General features: G+C 31.0%; 2 protein-coding genes across 2 annotated transcripts; one reads left to right on the forward strand and one right to left on the reverse strand.

The window, feature by feature from the left end:
• The first annotated feature begins 1336 nt into the window (after positions 1 to 1336).
• On the forward strand, positions 1337 to 2862 carry LOC148206478 (uncharacterized). Its single transcript, XM_088107928.1, is given in 3 exon segments — positions 1337 to 1670; positions 1742 to 1796; positions 2727 to 2862. Coding segments are annotated over 3 exon segments (525 nt in total).
• A 6437-nt stretch (positions 2863 to 9299) lies between these two features.
• LOC148206479 (uncharacterized) lies at positions 9300 to 10790 on the reverse strand. The gene has a single exon (XM_088104322.1). The coding sequence runs from the start codon at positions 10732 to 10734 to the stop codon at positions 9604 to 9606; it is 1131 nt and encodes a 376-aa protein (XP_087960448.1). The 5' UTR covers positions 10735 to 10790; the 3' UTR covers positions 9300 to 9603.
• Positions 10791 to 15525: the final 4735 nt, after the last annotated feature.

The raw sequence follows: 15525 nt of genomic DNA on the forward strand, positions 1-15525 counted from the left end.
GAATAGTGATAAAAACTGCAAGGCATTGCTTCCTGCACCTTCATATTTTATTTTCCTGTACCTCCTTGACATGATGAAATGATCATTTTTTTTAATTAAAAATTAATAAAATCTAAATTATTTTTAAATTCAGAAATATATTTTGGATTATATAATTTAAAATATTTATTTTATTTTTGAAATTGGAATTATATAATTTATTCATTTTTAGATTATACAAAATACATTTTAAAAAATAACTTTAAAAATTTTGAGAAAGCAGGAAGAAAATATCGGGATACAGGAAGCACTGGCTGAACTGCAGACTAAGTTGGGCCTTCATCCTGGCAGAGCAGAACAAGAGCCCATATTCTTCTCAATCCTCTTCCTGCTCCTAATTTTTTTATTTACAAAAATATTTAATGAAAATATGACAACTTAAATACGATTGTGTTATTTTAAAATTATCGATAGAATTCTGGTTTTTGTTTTTCAGGTTTCTTTTACATCATAATGATTGTAATATCATCAATGATAAAAAAAAATTAAATGATAAATAACATGACTATTAATTAAGAAAAATGATAAAATAATATTTAATTGTTTTTAATTTAAATAATTTAAAAGGTTAAGTTTTATTCTATATTTTTTATATTTCTCTTCTATCAAATAATATTATGAGCATAAAATAAAATATTACTAAATTATTTTTACCTTTTTTTTGAACCAAATAATTTTTATTTTGAATCTACTTTTTTTTTTCTTATTAATTTTTTATTCTGCTTGTTTTTAATCTACAAGGCATCCCTAAGTACCGTAGCTTGTGTCTTAATAAAACATGTCGTAGCCTAGAATATCAGGACCTAAGTTGGTTGCATGAAAAGTTAATTGGCACTTGTTTTAACTTATTAAACAAACAATTAAATATCATTTGGTTTAAACGATCTTAACTAAAAATATCTTTTTCAAATATTTTTCATTAACATTATTGTTTAAAAGAGTTTATCTTAATCTTCCACAAGAAGCTTCTGTTCAAAATAGTATAAGAGTCTAACCATTTTTTAAGAGAGGAATAAGATGATAGTATAAAGATTTCCAATCACAAACTACTTCATAGTTTGTTCTTTTAAATTCTACCCTATCTGCCCTTTAATATCTAAAAAACTATCCTAAAAACTAGAAAACTTTATAGAATACTATTATGTATGTCTAAGATGCACAAATCTCATAAACACAAAGTCCTCTCTTCTTAAGTCCTTATAAAATCTTCAGAAGACAAAGATCAGTTCTCAGATCCATCACTAAACTCATCCCTACCAGAAGGCTTCATGTTAGAGAATATGTTGAGTCCTTAAGGATGGACCAATGTTCTTCAACTACCACTATTGAAAAATAATATGTTAATATAGAGATTCCTAACGATTTGATTAGACATTGACAAAATGAAGGATGCACTCATCTTCATTATGGAATTATCAGATTAGTCATCTCACTTCATAGAAGAAAGGGATTACCAGTCTCAGCTCAAGTCTCACTCTTAGACTTCAACTATCTACACTACGAGCATGAAATCATAGGCATTATAATAACTACTCTTCATGCTGGAAGCGTAGTATTCTCAGTGTTTCCAAACTTTAATGTCAGCCTTAGATATGTCATTATCTCCCAAAGACTAAAAGTTCAAATCTAGATCACAAGAGCAAAGCAAGTTTCTGACGTGCTTTCTCAACTCTTCATCACCAAATAATATAGAGACTATAAGATCATACTATTGATCTTGCACTTCCTTCCTGTAAAGATAATGCCCTTTCCATCCTTGCTAATTGATAATGGCATATTTGACCATGATTTCAGCATTGCTGATTTGGCAGATTGGGGTTATTTAACCCCAAAACAGAAGGGGCTCGACATCTTTGGGCACCCAAACACGATTCCTTTCTTCTGGAGCACCTGGAGGCAAGCTAGGAGCTGTGGGAACATCCCTTCTTCATCCTTGGGTCTTCTCCCTTCTTTCATTTCCACCATTATTGTAAGCTCAAGCTCTCCATTCATGGAGAGCTAGTTTCATTCTTGTTGGGAAATTGATGTAGCCACTAAACTCTTATGTAATTGCAATTGTTTTGAATATATTTGATGCTTCTTTCATTGATTGCTAGTATTTTGTTCCTTCTCTTAATGCTTGTTGTGAATTGGTTATCCATGGCATGATAATTGATTTACTTGATATTGAGAAGTATTGTGTAAACCTAGAACTAGAACAAATTACCCAAAGGAAATTGTATCTAGGGATAGAACTTGGACCTTTGGTTGTCTTAGATCTCAATTCTTAAAGCGGATGAACTTGTTAGGTTTTCCAAGGGATTGGAGTTTAAGAAGTAAGTCTAGGCTCTCTCTACCAAGGGATTGGGTTTGAGTAAGTTAGAAGATTGACATTAGCAAGTTAATGAAGAAGGTGTATTTTTACATACATTAGAGTGAAGTAGGTGAAATCATACCCCAACAATATCATTTCATATAATTTCTAATCTTTTCATTCCTAAGTGTTTGAGTTACCAAAGTTCACTTTTGTCATTCTTGTCTTATATTTACTTTAATTGCATAAAAACCCAAATTATGGAATCATTCTTTAGTCTACGTTAGTTCGAAATTATACGATTGTTTGGTGACACGAGTCTCTTGGGAAACGATATCTGGTCTTACCGGTTTTATTACTTGAAACGATTTGGTACACTTGCCAAAGTTGCCAACACTAATAATCAAGAAGAAACACCCTCTATTGTCCAGATCCCTCGAAACATCTCCCGCCAAGAATTACAGAAACTCATTCCAAGGCAATGAGTTACTAATTATGAAAAGGGTAATGATATATTGACACCCTCTTGACAATCTTTTGACATTGTCACGTACCAAAAAGTAATTGGTCGAATTGGTATTTTTTTTAAACAAAAATAAATGACATGGAATGTTCATTTAGAGGTATTTGGTTTCGTAGGTTCGTGTGAAAGGTTTGAAAGTTCTTCTTCATTCTCAAACGTCGTTATCAGAGGAGCTATGTCGTCGAACCACTATTCCATCGTTGTTCGTGACGAGTTTCGTCGTTCCCTCAAATTTACTATATGCTCATATATCGTCTGAAGATATATTACTTTTAAGAAAAAAAAACCTTAGCAAATCACTAAATTTCTTTGTATTTTCTATATGCTCTCTTTGAGAGTTATCATCTATGCCTTTGATGATAACACTATTTGTGTTATAAATTCTGAAGAGAATTAAAACATTTGGTGTTTAAGTTAGTTGAGTTAAATAGTCTAAGTGTGTTGTCTAGGGTTGAATTAGAAGTGGTTAGAGTACTTGTAAACAAGAAGTGGTTAGAATACTTGTAAACCAGGATGGTTAAACTCAGACTAGTCGTGTTGACAATTTTGACGTTGTTTTTCTTTTTCTTTAATCTTGTTTCTTCTTGTTTTTCACATTATTGTGTTCGTTTTACTTTATTCAGATTTCATATTTTATTAAATATATTTTGGGATCTGAATTAAGGGTTTGAAATCCATAATTATGTCTAAAGTTTAAAACTCACATGAAAGGATTTCTCTATAAAAGTGAACCTCCCTTGTTTTTCTTTTTTAGGATCATCAGTTGTTGAATCAAAGTTTGTTTGTCATATATTCTCCATGTTTTTCTTCTAGGAAAATGACACTTGAACAACCATTTTTGACAACATTTAGACACGCGCACACGTGTCTAAATTTGAGTGGTCCATTTTCATTTAATTTTTCCAACTGGACCACTCAAATTTAGACACGTGTGCGCGTGTCTAAATGTTGTCAAAAATGGTTGTTCAAGTATCATTTTCCTTTCTTCTAATTCTTCTCTTCTCTAAAAGTCTGAAATATATAACTTATATTATCTCTATCCCACATAAATGCAAATATGATCTTGACGAGGATCTTATGTATTAGAATTTCTTTTATCATTGAACCATTTAATTAAGTCTCATTATAAATATAACATTATTTGGATATTAACATTATTTTCTTCTTACTCCCCATTTTTTTTCTTTTTTTCACATTTTTTTAAAGGTATTATTCTCGGTTTATATTAGTGAAAACTCATGCGCATGTATTTTACTTTTTTTTTATGATAAAAAAAATAAAACTATTATTAATATAATTATGAAAGTAAATGTAAATAATTTTTATATTTTTATTGTAGGCAATTTTTAGCATTTTAGATAATCTTTTTTATTATAAATAGTTATTTTAGTTTAAAATAATATTTAAATTTTATAAAAAAACTTAAATAAAAAAGGTTAAGTTTAGAAATAATGTTACTTAAAAGATAAATTTGCTAAAATAATTATTTTTTAATTTTAAAAAAATTTAAAAGATAAAATTGAAAACAAAATGTGTAAAAAAATGGAATTTTGTATATATAATAATATGGATTAGTGTAACCTCATCACCATTTATATACTAAGTTTACCATTTATAATTTAAAAATGCATAAATAATGTAAGTTAAAATGTATTTTTCTTATAAAAGTAGACTTTAACTTAGATTTCTACCCAAGCCATTAACATAACTAAATAAAGTCAAAGATGATTTTGAAGCTAACATACACTAGTGCAAACATTGCATTTTAACTCGCACAATAGGCTTCGGTTTAGAAGAAATCGAAACCTTTTAAAACGCAGTGACATTTTCGTAATTTCGACCAACTTATACGCCTTGGTTCAAAAGGAACTGAGGCAGAAAACCCATATTACCTCGGTTAAATTAGCAACCGAGGCCTAAAACCCTGCAAAATAATAAAACAAAACCGAGGTAGTATGTCTTGTCCGACACCGACAGTTTTGATGTGAAAAGGGTTTTAGGCATCGATTGCATTAATAACCGAGACGGTAAGTGGTCTATTGCCTCGGTTAAAAAAAGAACCGAGGTAGTATCTCTTTCGATATTTAACTTCTCAGAAACGTAAATTTTTTTAACCTAATAATCATTCTTCTTCCTCACCGTTTCCTCCTTCTTCCTTGTGATTTTCTTCTTCTTCCTTGTTGTTTCCTCTTCTTCTCTCAAGCGAAGCTCTTGGTTCATGACCTTCATTTCTTTCACGCGAAGTGCCCGGTGTGGTCTCCATCTTTGTTAACTCCATTTCTCTTGCGCAAACTGCATTATTTGTTACTGCCACCGATCGGTCATCGCCTCCATCGATCGTTCATCGCCGCCACTAACCGTTCAACGTTGCCATCGACTATTTTTTGCCACCTTCAGTCGTTCGTCGTCGCCTTCGGTTGCTCGTTGCCGCCACCAACCGTTAGACATTATCTCCGGCCGTTTGCAAAGCCATGGTTCGTTTCTCCTTATTGTTTAATATAAAATATGAAAACATTATACTAACATTCTAATTTCATTACATTATCACTAGTACAAAAATAGCGTATAACGTCACGCGTTCAACGTCCAACCATTGAACAAACAACGTTAAAAATGATCGGTGTCAATTTTGTAAATAAATGCAATTATTAAACATCATTTAGAATTGTAATTCGATGTAAAAATATATAAAACGTCGAATGCCACAGAGTTCGACGTCAAAAGGTTAGTGAATTCAATAAAAATTTGAGCGAGAGATTGAAAATTCATTCACTTTATCTTAGCGCGTGAGACGCTTTTCTCTTCTCAAATTTTTCTCGAACGAAGTTTGACGACCATCACATGTAATCTTTCTTTCATTTGATACAAATGCATGTTAATTAATTACTTTATGTATGATTTTTGTTTGTTTTGACCAATTATTTTCGTTCTCTAGCTTCACAGGCGCATTCTGCTTTCTCTCTCACTAGTGACGACACTTTATTCCGACGAACCCACCTTTTGAAGGTTAGTTTTCATTTTGAAGAACTTATTTTTTGAACTTGTTTGTTGTTTTTTTTTTGTTGAACTTGTTTGTTTTTGTTGTTTGGTTGAACTTATTTGTTGTTATTGTTGTTTGATTAAACTTGTTTGTTGTTGGTTTATAAAATACCAAAAACTGAAATTTGTTATTTTTATACTTTTCAGGTCTCGTAGAGTTGTAAAAAAAGATCACAATTAATTAAAAAAAAACAAAAAAAAATGATTAACATCGTATATTGAGAAAATCCGACGTTAAGTTAACGTCGTATATTGACAAAATTCGACGTTAATTTAACATCGTATATTGACAAAATTCGATGTTAATTTAACTTTGAATTTTTTAAATCCGACATCAATTTAATGTCTTCTGATATGATGTCGTTCGCGAATTCGCCATTTAAAGTCCAAAATATTCGACGTTGTACGCGATTTATGTACTAGTGTATATTAACCTAATGTTCATTGGTAAAGTAGGTTATGTGGAATTGAAGTGGGAAACAATGCATCATAAACATAAAATTTGTCAATTGGAGATAAAAAAACAAAAAAAAAAGTGATTTTGAATAGGGAAAAGATCCCATTTTCTGAAGAAAAAAATGGACATTTACTGCCTCAGTTTAAAACCAACCGAGGCAAAAGACCCCCACATACTGCCTCGGTTCAAAATCGAGGCGAAAAACTTATCATTTTTTGCCTCGCCTATATATACCTCAGTTCATGAATCGCTGTGTAAAGACAAAAATAATCCATATCGTTTTCCTTTACTGCACTAGTGATATCACCCACCACATCATATGAATTCCCATGTTTACCATAATAGCATGTAGAAATCAAGTTAAAATTTAAATATGGAGGAAATTTATTAATTTTTAAGATATTTAAACATATTAAATTCAAATTAATATTATTTTAAATTGTTTATTAAAATTTATTGTATTTTATTTTATTTTTCTATTAATTGTTTTTCGTGTGAATAGAGTATTTTAGTTACTACAAACGAAGAAAATTATTTTAATGTTAAGCAATCTTAGTTAAAATTGGATAAATATTTTCTCAATCAACATCTTATACAAAAATGAAAAAAAAAATTATTGACAAAGAATGACATTTGTGTTAGTAATAGAAAAAAATCTTCATAGGTCAATCGAAAAATTCTACTTTGTATCTATCAAAAGACAATCTTCATGACACTAGTAGATAAAATTCTAACTAGTAACATTGAATAATAACTAATATTGAATAAGAAATAATAGTGATTTATAATAATAATAAAAATAGTCATGAAAGTTAAAAGAAAAAAAAACTATTATCAACATCAATAATAAATCTCAAGTCGATATTAACCGAAAAGTAATTATCACAATAATATTTGATCTTAATCACATTGATAATTGTTGAAATGAACTAAAATGAAAGAAAATATGAAAACAAGACACAAATATAAATTTAAAAATAGAACAAATTTAAAACTTTTACTTTTTAAGTAAAATTTAAAATTTTTTATTTTAAATTAATCTAATTACTCTTATAAGATTTTAGAATTTCAATACCCAATTTTCATACTTTATTGGAAATAATTTCAAATTCTCTATATAAATAAAGTACTCTTCTAAAGAAGTAATTATCAAAACACTATTATGCATTATAACAAAATATATATATATATATATATATATATATATATATATATATATATATATATATATATATATATATGTCTATTATAAAATTTCGATAAAGAAGTATTGATAGAAGTCCGATATTACATAAAAAACTATGTAAGATTTCTTTGAACTTGAAAATATTAATCATAATATTTTGATATTTTATGAGAAATTTGAAGCAAGAAGTAAAAGGTTTTTAAAAAATGTACACCTATTTGTGAAGGTTATTTAATTGATGCCGTCTATGGTTATTACCATGCATTGGGTGCCCCCCTCGTGTGCCTCAAACGAGTTAGGTGTTTTAGGTTATCCATCAATTAATCTAAACCTAACACTTTCAACTGCCCTCTTTCCCTCTATCTCTCAAAACATGTCCTGTCCAAATTAAGCAAATTGCTACATGCTATGCAAATACAAATTCACTTTTTCACTGTAGTAGGTAATAGGAATGAAAAGATGTGCCACAATAAAAAGGAAAAATAGTTTTCCAATTTATGAATACTATTATTGTCAAATAAGGACAAATTCTTCTAGAGTTCTACACTGTATAGGAAAAATAGCTCAGACTTTGCATTTACTTGCTTCCTAGTGTCCTCCAAGTGTTTGTGGAAAGTTTCTTCCCTCCCCAATTATTTAAGGAGATGCAAGCGGCAAGTGAAGTGCTCTTTCTCTTGCCAAGTTTTAAATATTCAAACCATAACAACCTTTGGAGTAAATAAAGTGCAAACTAGCACAAGCAACCACTTTATTTTTTCCCACACCCCCAATCACGGAGGAAAGAAAGCGTAATCGATTGGGTTGAAAAATTACTCCATTTATTATTATTATGCCTCTCCACACCCAACCAATAAAAATTAATATTGATAGTTGCATCTCCACAAACCCAAATTCACAACAATTCCACCTTTCTACACCTTAAACTACAAATTGACTTCAGTTTATTTATGTCCAAAGACTGTAGTAAAGGGTAACCTATTCCTCTCTACTGTTTTCTGCCTCTCAGAAGTCACCGTTGAAGTGAATCAATGACTGTAGTTATAGTTCACCTTATGTAAGTTTGAAGAGTTTTCTACTAATAGAAAAATTGTGGCAAAATGGGAGTTTTCTACCAATCACATAGATGCCATTGGCTACAGCTACCGTGCATAACTAATCCACCAAGAAACAGTGATTGGTGGATAATTTCCAATGAGGAAGCTCCTAACCTTGTTTTGCATCATTGGCATGGAACCGACTGGTGCTGATTCTAGGCAGCTTGAATAGGTTATGGCTAAATACCTAAAGAGATATTACTCCAATTAAGCTGAAGTTTTTTCAATTTAAATGGAAAACAACCTTGATAAAAGGATTGACTGATACTCTAAAGATTGTCATATATACCAAATATTTTTTTGATGAGTTAGTGTATATTATTTAGCAGACATGGTCTTATCAGATTAGCATATCAGCATCTAAAGGGAGTGATTTAGAAGTATGAACTGATATGTTATTCGTTGCTAATCATTGACTTCGTTTTGTCCATTGTGGTGAAAAAGGAAAGGTATAACAAAATGATGTTTATCACTCAACTTCAACAGTGTGGTGCCCCTGTCACTGTTTGAAAATGGTATCTGTGATCATCTATGTTGGTAGGTAAGGCCAGTTGGACCACCAAAGAAGGTTTAAAATTAGTAAATTATGTTTCCTTTTATTGGTCTATATTCTCTTTCTCCTTCTGCTTAATCCTTGTGTTGCATTGCACTCGTTTAAAGAGAAAAACAACACAGAAGATTGTTCCTTTTTTAGTGAGAAAAGCGAGAAACCACAACATGTTCATAGCAAAAGTTACACATGCTTTGATACTACATGCCATATTTCCGAATCATTACATAGACTGTGCAATTCCAAAAGCAAGATTTAATAAGATTACCACCAAGTAAAACCCCTAAATAAATTATTACCCTTTAACACTTTTTGTAATTTATAATGTAAAGCACAGTAAAACATCGATCATCCACACCGACTGTGAATACTCCAAATCAAAAGCAAAATTAACTCTTCACTGTGACACTGATGACTGAAGCTCAAGGCTCGAACTCCTCCTGCTCATCTTCAAACTGCTCCTGGTTCTGATAACCTTCCATGGAGTTCTTATTCTCGTAGGAGTTCACATTGTTGTTGCCAAAGTAACCCCTGTTGTTGTACCATTGCTCGGAGTTCACTCCCCTGGATGAACCGCCATATTGTGTTGGGTTGTTGTACTTCTCAGAGTTAAGGTCATAATAGTATTTTCCACCCTCCACGAACCTCGTATCACTTAAACCCTGCCTCTCCCCATTGTAATTGTTGTTAACAGCTTTAGTTTTGTAGTACCTGTTGTTGGCAGCCTCGTTGTTGTTATTATTGTAGTAGTATCTCTCGTTGGCAGCATTGTGGTTGTTGTTGTTGCTGTTGTAATATCTCTCGTTGGCAGCATTGTCGTTGCTGTTTTGATTTTCCATGGACTTGTACCCTCCTTCTGCATACTTTGTGTCACTGAATTCATTTTGCTTACCAAAGGCATCCTTGCTGTTGTCGAAGTAGTTGTTGTTGTTCTGATTTTCCTTGGAGTTGAATCCTGCTTCAGCGTACTTTGAGTCACTCAATTCACTCTGCTTACCAAAACCATCATTGCTGTTGTAGAAGTAGTTATTGTTGTTCTGATTTTCCGTGGAGCTGTATCCTCCTTCTGCAAACTTTGTGTCACTGAATTCATTCTGCTTTTCAAAAGCATCCTTGCCGCTGTAGAAGTAGTTGTTGAAAGAAGTGCCGGTGAGTCTTGTTTCACTCAGTTCATTTTGGTTGGTGTTATAGGCATCTTTCTTGAAGCTGTGAAACTTGTTGGCGTTGTCCTCCTCAGTTGTGGTAGTTTTGTATGGCTTGAAGGTGGTGGGAGTGGTGTTGGGGGCAGCATTAGTTGTTGTAGTGGTGGGAGGGTGCAGACCAGTCTCATGACCATACAGGCCATAGCTGTTTTCTGTTTCTGGAATGAACACTGGCTGTTGTTGTTCTGGTTTGTTAAGTGAGCCTTCATTGTCGGTAAGCTCTGTCTCTTTGAGGTTGTTGTTGAGAGGGGTGACTTTGCTGAAGAACTGGCTTTCTCTGGCATTGAGTTGGAGGGAGAAGGAAAGGGTTGTTAAGAAGAGGAAAGGAATGAGTTTTGGGATGGGAGCCATTGGTGAGTGTGAAAGAGAGAAAGATGGTGTGGACAGTGTATAGTGATGATGAGTAGTTTTAGTTGTGGAAGTTTGATTATATAGAGAGGGTCTTCAACCTATCCTTCTACCCTCTTTACTTTTCCACTCATCTAGTGCAAATTGGAGAAGGCTTTCTGTGATGGTTGTGGTCCCACACCGGGGAACTTTAGGTGATTTAAATGGGCCCATATTATATTAATCTCAGCCGGACAGAGGATTTGCATAATTATTAATCCTTTCAGCCAAAAATCCTGGCTTTCTTGTTAGGGTTGAGCTCAACATTTTGTATCATATTTCGTTACTTCTAAGTAAACCCATCCTTGATTAGAGTTGCATCATTGAATCCACAAATGCAAATACTAAGTGGAATAAATAACTCACCATATATGATAAGATTGTTAGTTTTTATTTCAAAAGGAACACTTATAAATCATTTTATAAAATGAAAATGTAACAACTTTATCGGCCACATCTATTCAATTCATATTCATAGTAAATATCAAATTTCATTTAAACTCTATTTCTAGGTATTATATGAACTTCTTTTTACTTTAATAAAAAAAATATTGACATTGGCATGATAATATACATAAATAACATATTAGTATAAATAATATTAATTATTTTAAACAAGGTACAAAAACAAAAATATGTATTTATGTATGACTTTCTTCCATACTCATTTCTCTTTTAAATTATTAAAACACTATTCATTTATTAGGTAATTTACAAAATTTATTTTAAATATTCTTCTCTATCTATACTTTTACTTCATTTAAAGATTTGTTTTACACATTTTTATGTTTACTTACATAAATCTTTAATTTATTAAGTAACTTGATAATTTAATTTATTCATTCTCTCTAACGAGTAGTCTAATATTTACTAAATTTTCTCAAATCACTAAAATGCCTTGCCTATCAATTTTTATAAAAATATAATAAATACTTTTAAAATTATAATAAAATTATAACTACTTATATTTTTTACTTTTATCAACAATTTGTATGAACCTAAAAAATAGAGTATTAGAAGTGATAATATGTTTTAAATGATGAGTCTCCCTTATTTTAATATTAAACATACAATAAATGTTTTTTGTAGAACCGTTCATAGGGTCATGCGAAACTAACAATTTAAGATTTTTCTAACTTAAAAGTTTTTTGTACAAGACTTTTGTCACAATCTAACTTCGCCTCTGAAATCATGCCCTCATTCACTAGCTTATCCACCACAAGTTGCACCAATGACGTGTCAACAATGCACCGATTATTGAAAATCTCCTTGCACATCTCAATTGTGATCTTCAAATCACCCTTCTCACACAAGAAGGAAACAAGGATAAAGTAAGTGTTTTTATGAGGGTCAAAATCGGAGTTTACAATCTCACCAAACCACTTCTTAGCCACATCCAAATTCTCCTCATTCACAGAACCTTTGATGACAACATTTATGCAAAAGAGGTCAGGCTTCACACCCACCTTCTCCATTTCCCTAAAAGCTCAACAACTTCACCCACTTTCTTCTCCTTAGCCAACCCCACCAACTTGGAACAATAACCCCTCACATCAAGAGCAACATTCTTTGCACCGATTTGCCCTCACACTTTCTCACCATCCTCAAAACTACCCTTTGAGTATAACCCATGAAGCAAAGTGTTAAACATGATGGAATCAGGGTTCACACCCATCTCCGTAAGCAATGAAAATGTTGAATCAAAGGAACCCTTTTCACAAAACGCCTTAATGAAAGTGTTGTACGACACCAAATCAGGCTTAATTGAGAGCTAAGTGGGGAGGGTCCTAAAAAGCTCATCCACGACGTCGAACTTCCTAGAGTGGAGGTACGCGGCCAAGAGGGCATTGACAAAGAGAACGATGCAGTCGCATTTTTGTTGGGGCATTTCGTTGAACATCGTGCGCGCGTGTTTGGCCATGCCAGATTTTCCATAAAGGAATATGAGGCACACAGAGAAACCCTCGTTGGAAATGTCGGAATACTGCTTTTAGTGTTTGAGTGGTACTAGCTACCACTACGCTAAGAATGAATTTTACATAGTCTTAAACATAAGTTAATGTCATAGATGTTATTGAGTGGTACTAGCTACCATTACGCGTGGGCTCAACAAGAGTCCTTGGTTAAGTGATCAATTATAAAAATATAAATTGTAATTTGTTTCGTCTTAATAATATTAGTTTACTTTGTTTTGGTTTGTGTTATGTTTTTCTTTTCTTTTGTAATGATCACTATATTTTTTGTGTGAGTTAAGGATACTATATATTCAAATAGAAGAAACTAGTAGCAAATTCTTTGGGAATAGGAGAGAGAAAGTAGATTCTCATATAATTAGGATTTAACTTTATTTTGTTTTAAGATGAATGTATTTAATATAAAATAGTAGCATTATAGTCCTATTACATTTTGAAAAACTAGAAAACTATGAAATGTAATTGTTAGAGTGGTGCAACATAATGGTTATCGTGAATAACAAACCAAGAGGAGGTGAATTGTTTTCTTATCGCAAATCGTGTCTTTAAATATTTTCTCTTGTAATTTAAATTCCTTAGCGATAATTTAAAACAAATAAGAGAGTAAGGAAGAGAGAAAATTGCATAAATGATTTTATATTGGTTTAGATCACAAGGATCCTACGTCAAGTTGTTAATCTCAAATGAGAATGAACGATCCACTATCACAAACCAACAAATTGTTACAATCACAAAGAAAATAAACAAGTTTAAGGTTAGAACACTTCTCTTGTTACCCTAAGAGATGAAACTCACTTCCCCTGAAAGTCACAAGGGATGAACACTTCTTTTGAATGTTTCACGAAGGGTGACCACCTCCTTTGAATCTTCACAAAGGATGATAGGTTTTGACTTAGCAACAACAACAACACTTAATCACAACTACCGTGAAAGTTCTCACTCTATGCCTATACCAAGTTCTCAAAGCCACAAGCACAAGAGTTAAACAAACCCTAGAACACACTTATCATAGCATACAACAAAATAGATAAGATTTTCGAAATTCACGTATTTCGTATTTTAGAACGAGAGTCTCAATCTAATATATTGATATCTCACCCAAGGATACCTCCAAATATTTGTTGTCAGCTATTTAACGCGTGATAATCGATTATCTAAATAAAGTTATCAATTATGCATTTAATGTATGCACAATGGTAAAAAACATGCTTGAAAACTCTCATAATTGTTCGTCATAATTAATTATGGTAAGTTATGGATAATCGATTATCATTAGTTGGTAATCAATTATTTCAAGACAAAATGAGTTTTTGGAAAACTTTTAAACACATAATACATATAATAAAGGATAAATAACACCCTTTACATAAAACTACTTAATTACAAAAACTTTAACACAAAAAAAGTTGTAATAAAGATTTTCTTGTAATTTTAACACTTGATACTTTACTTGTAGAAATCATCAAAACTTTTAAAACAGTAATTCCTTTATTACTTAGGCTCTTAAAAGATTATAATGTTGTTATTAATATGATGCTATGTACATTGCATCTCTTCCCATCAGCTAGAATTATCTCTTTATCAAATTTGCAAATTCTTAATAGAGTACATAAGAATCACCTTAATTACTTAGCAGCTACATTATTCGGTTAACAACAAAATTTAACATCAAACATTCAAATTGAAAAATATAAATTTATTGAAAATAAACTATCAAAGTTTATTAATAAATTAATTAAAAGTTTTCAAATTGATCATGACTTAAAACATAAGTATGCCTTTATAATTATAATTTTATTATGTATTCCTACTTGTTAGAAGATAAATCTTGTTCAATAACCCCTTAAGTTTGTGGATGTACAATGTACAAAAAATTTGTGAGTGGAGTAATCCAAAAGAGCTGTGACACTGATGTCCGAAAAGAAAGCATGATATATTAGGGTTTTGGGAGGAAAGTAATGATAATGAGACCCTATAACCCTGCGAAAGAAAATAGCAATCTGAGTGATAGTTGGAAGTTAAGGATGGCATAGTAAAGGGTGGGGCAGATGAAAAAGTTGAAAGTTGGAAGATGATTAGGGCAGAAGGAGTGCGTGATTTGTGGAGTGGGTGGGACGTGAAAACTCAAAATAATGAATGTTATTCGGTACACACACCATGTGCCCTCTATGCTTTGTCTACATTCTGGACTGCACCTACCCTTTTCACTCTCTCACTCACTGTTCTCTTTATTTAAAATAATAAAAATATTCATAATAACATATGAATAATTGATATTTCTGAATATTTATAATTATATATAAATAATAAACAAAAATAAATATTTTAATATCTAGATATTTTATTATTTTTATTTACGGATAATTATTATATATAAAAATAAAAATAAAATTTGATTTATATTTTATTAATTTAAATTTAATTAAAATTAAAATTAATTCGTATTTTATTAGATTAAATTTAATTAACATTAAATTTTAATTTATATTATATTTTTAATTTTTTTTATAATTTTATTTTAAAAAGTTATAAAATATATATTTGTTAAATATTAGTGAATATTTATAGATATTTTTGAATTTTTAAAATATTAATAAATATTTCTTAAATAAATATCTGACTAATAACATGATAAATAATAAATGAATTTTAAAATATTAGTGAATATCTTTTAAATAAATATATGATGAATAATATAAGTATAAGTGAAGCTACTAATAAATAATATTCATATCTGGTCTGGTTCCATCTTTATCTTTATCACTTTGCTCAAACTGCATAT

The sequence above is a fragment of the Vigna umbellata genome, chromosome 1 (assembly GCF_029865625.1).
Source record: "Vigna umbellata cultivar VRB3 chromosome 1, Vumbellata_1.0, whole genome shotgun sequence".
In the NCBI taxonomy this organism is placed as follows: domain Eukaryota; kingdom Viridiplantae; phylum Streptophyta; class Magnoliopsida; order Fabales; family Fabaceae; genus Vigna; species Vigna umbellata.

What these genes read in the sequence shown, in the direction of transcription:
- LOC148206479 (XM_088104322.1), bottom strand. Translation starts at nt 10,734, where the DNA reads ATGGCTCCCATCCCAAAACTCATTCCTTTCCTCTTCTTAACAACCCTT.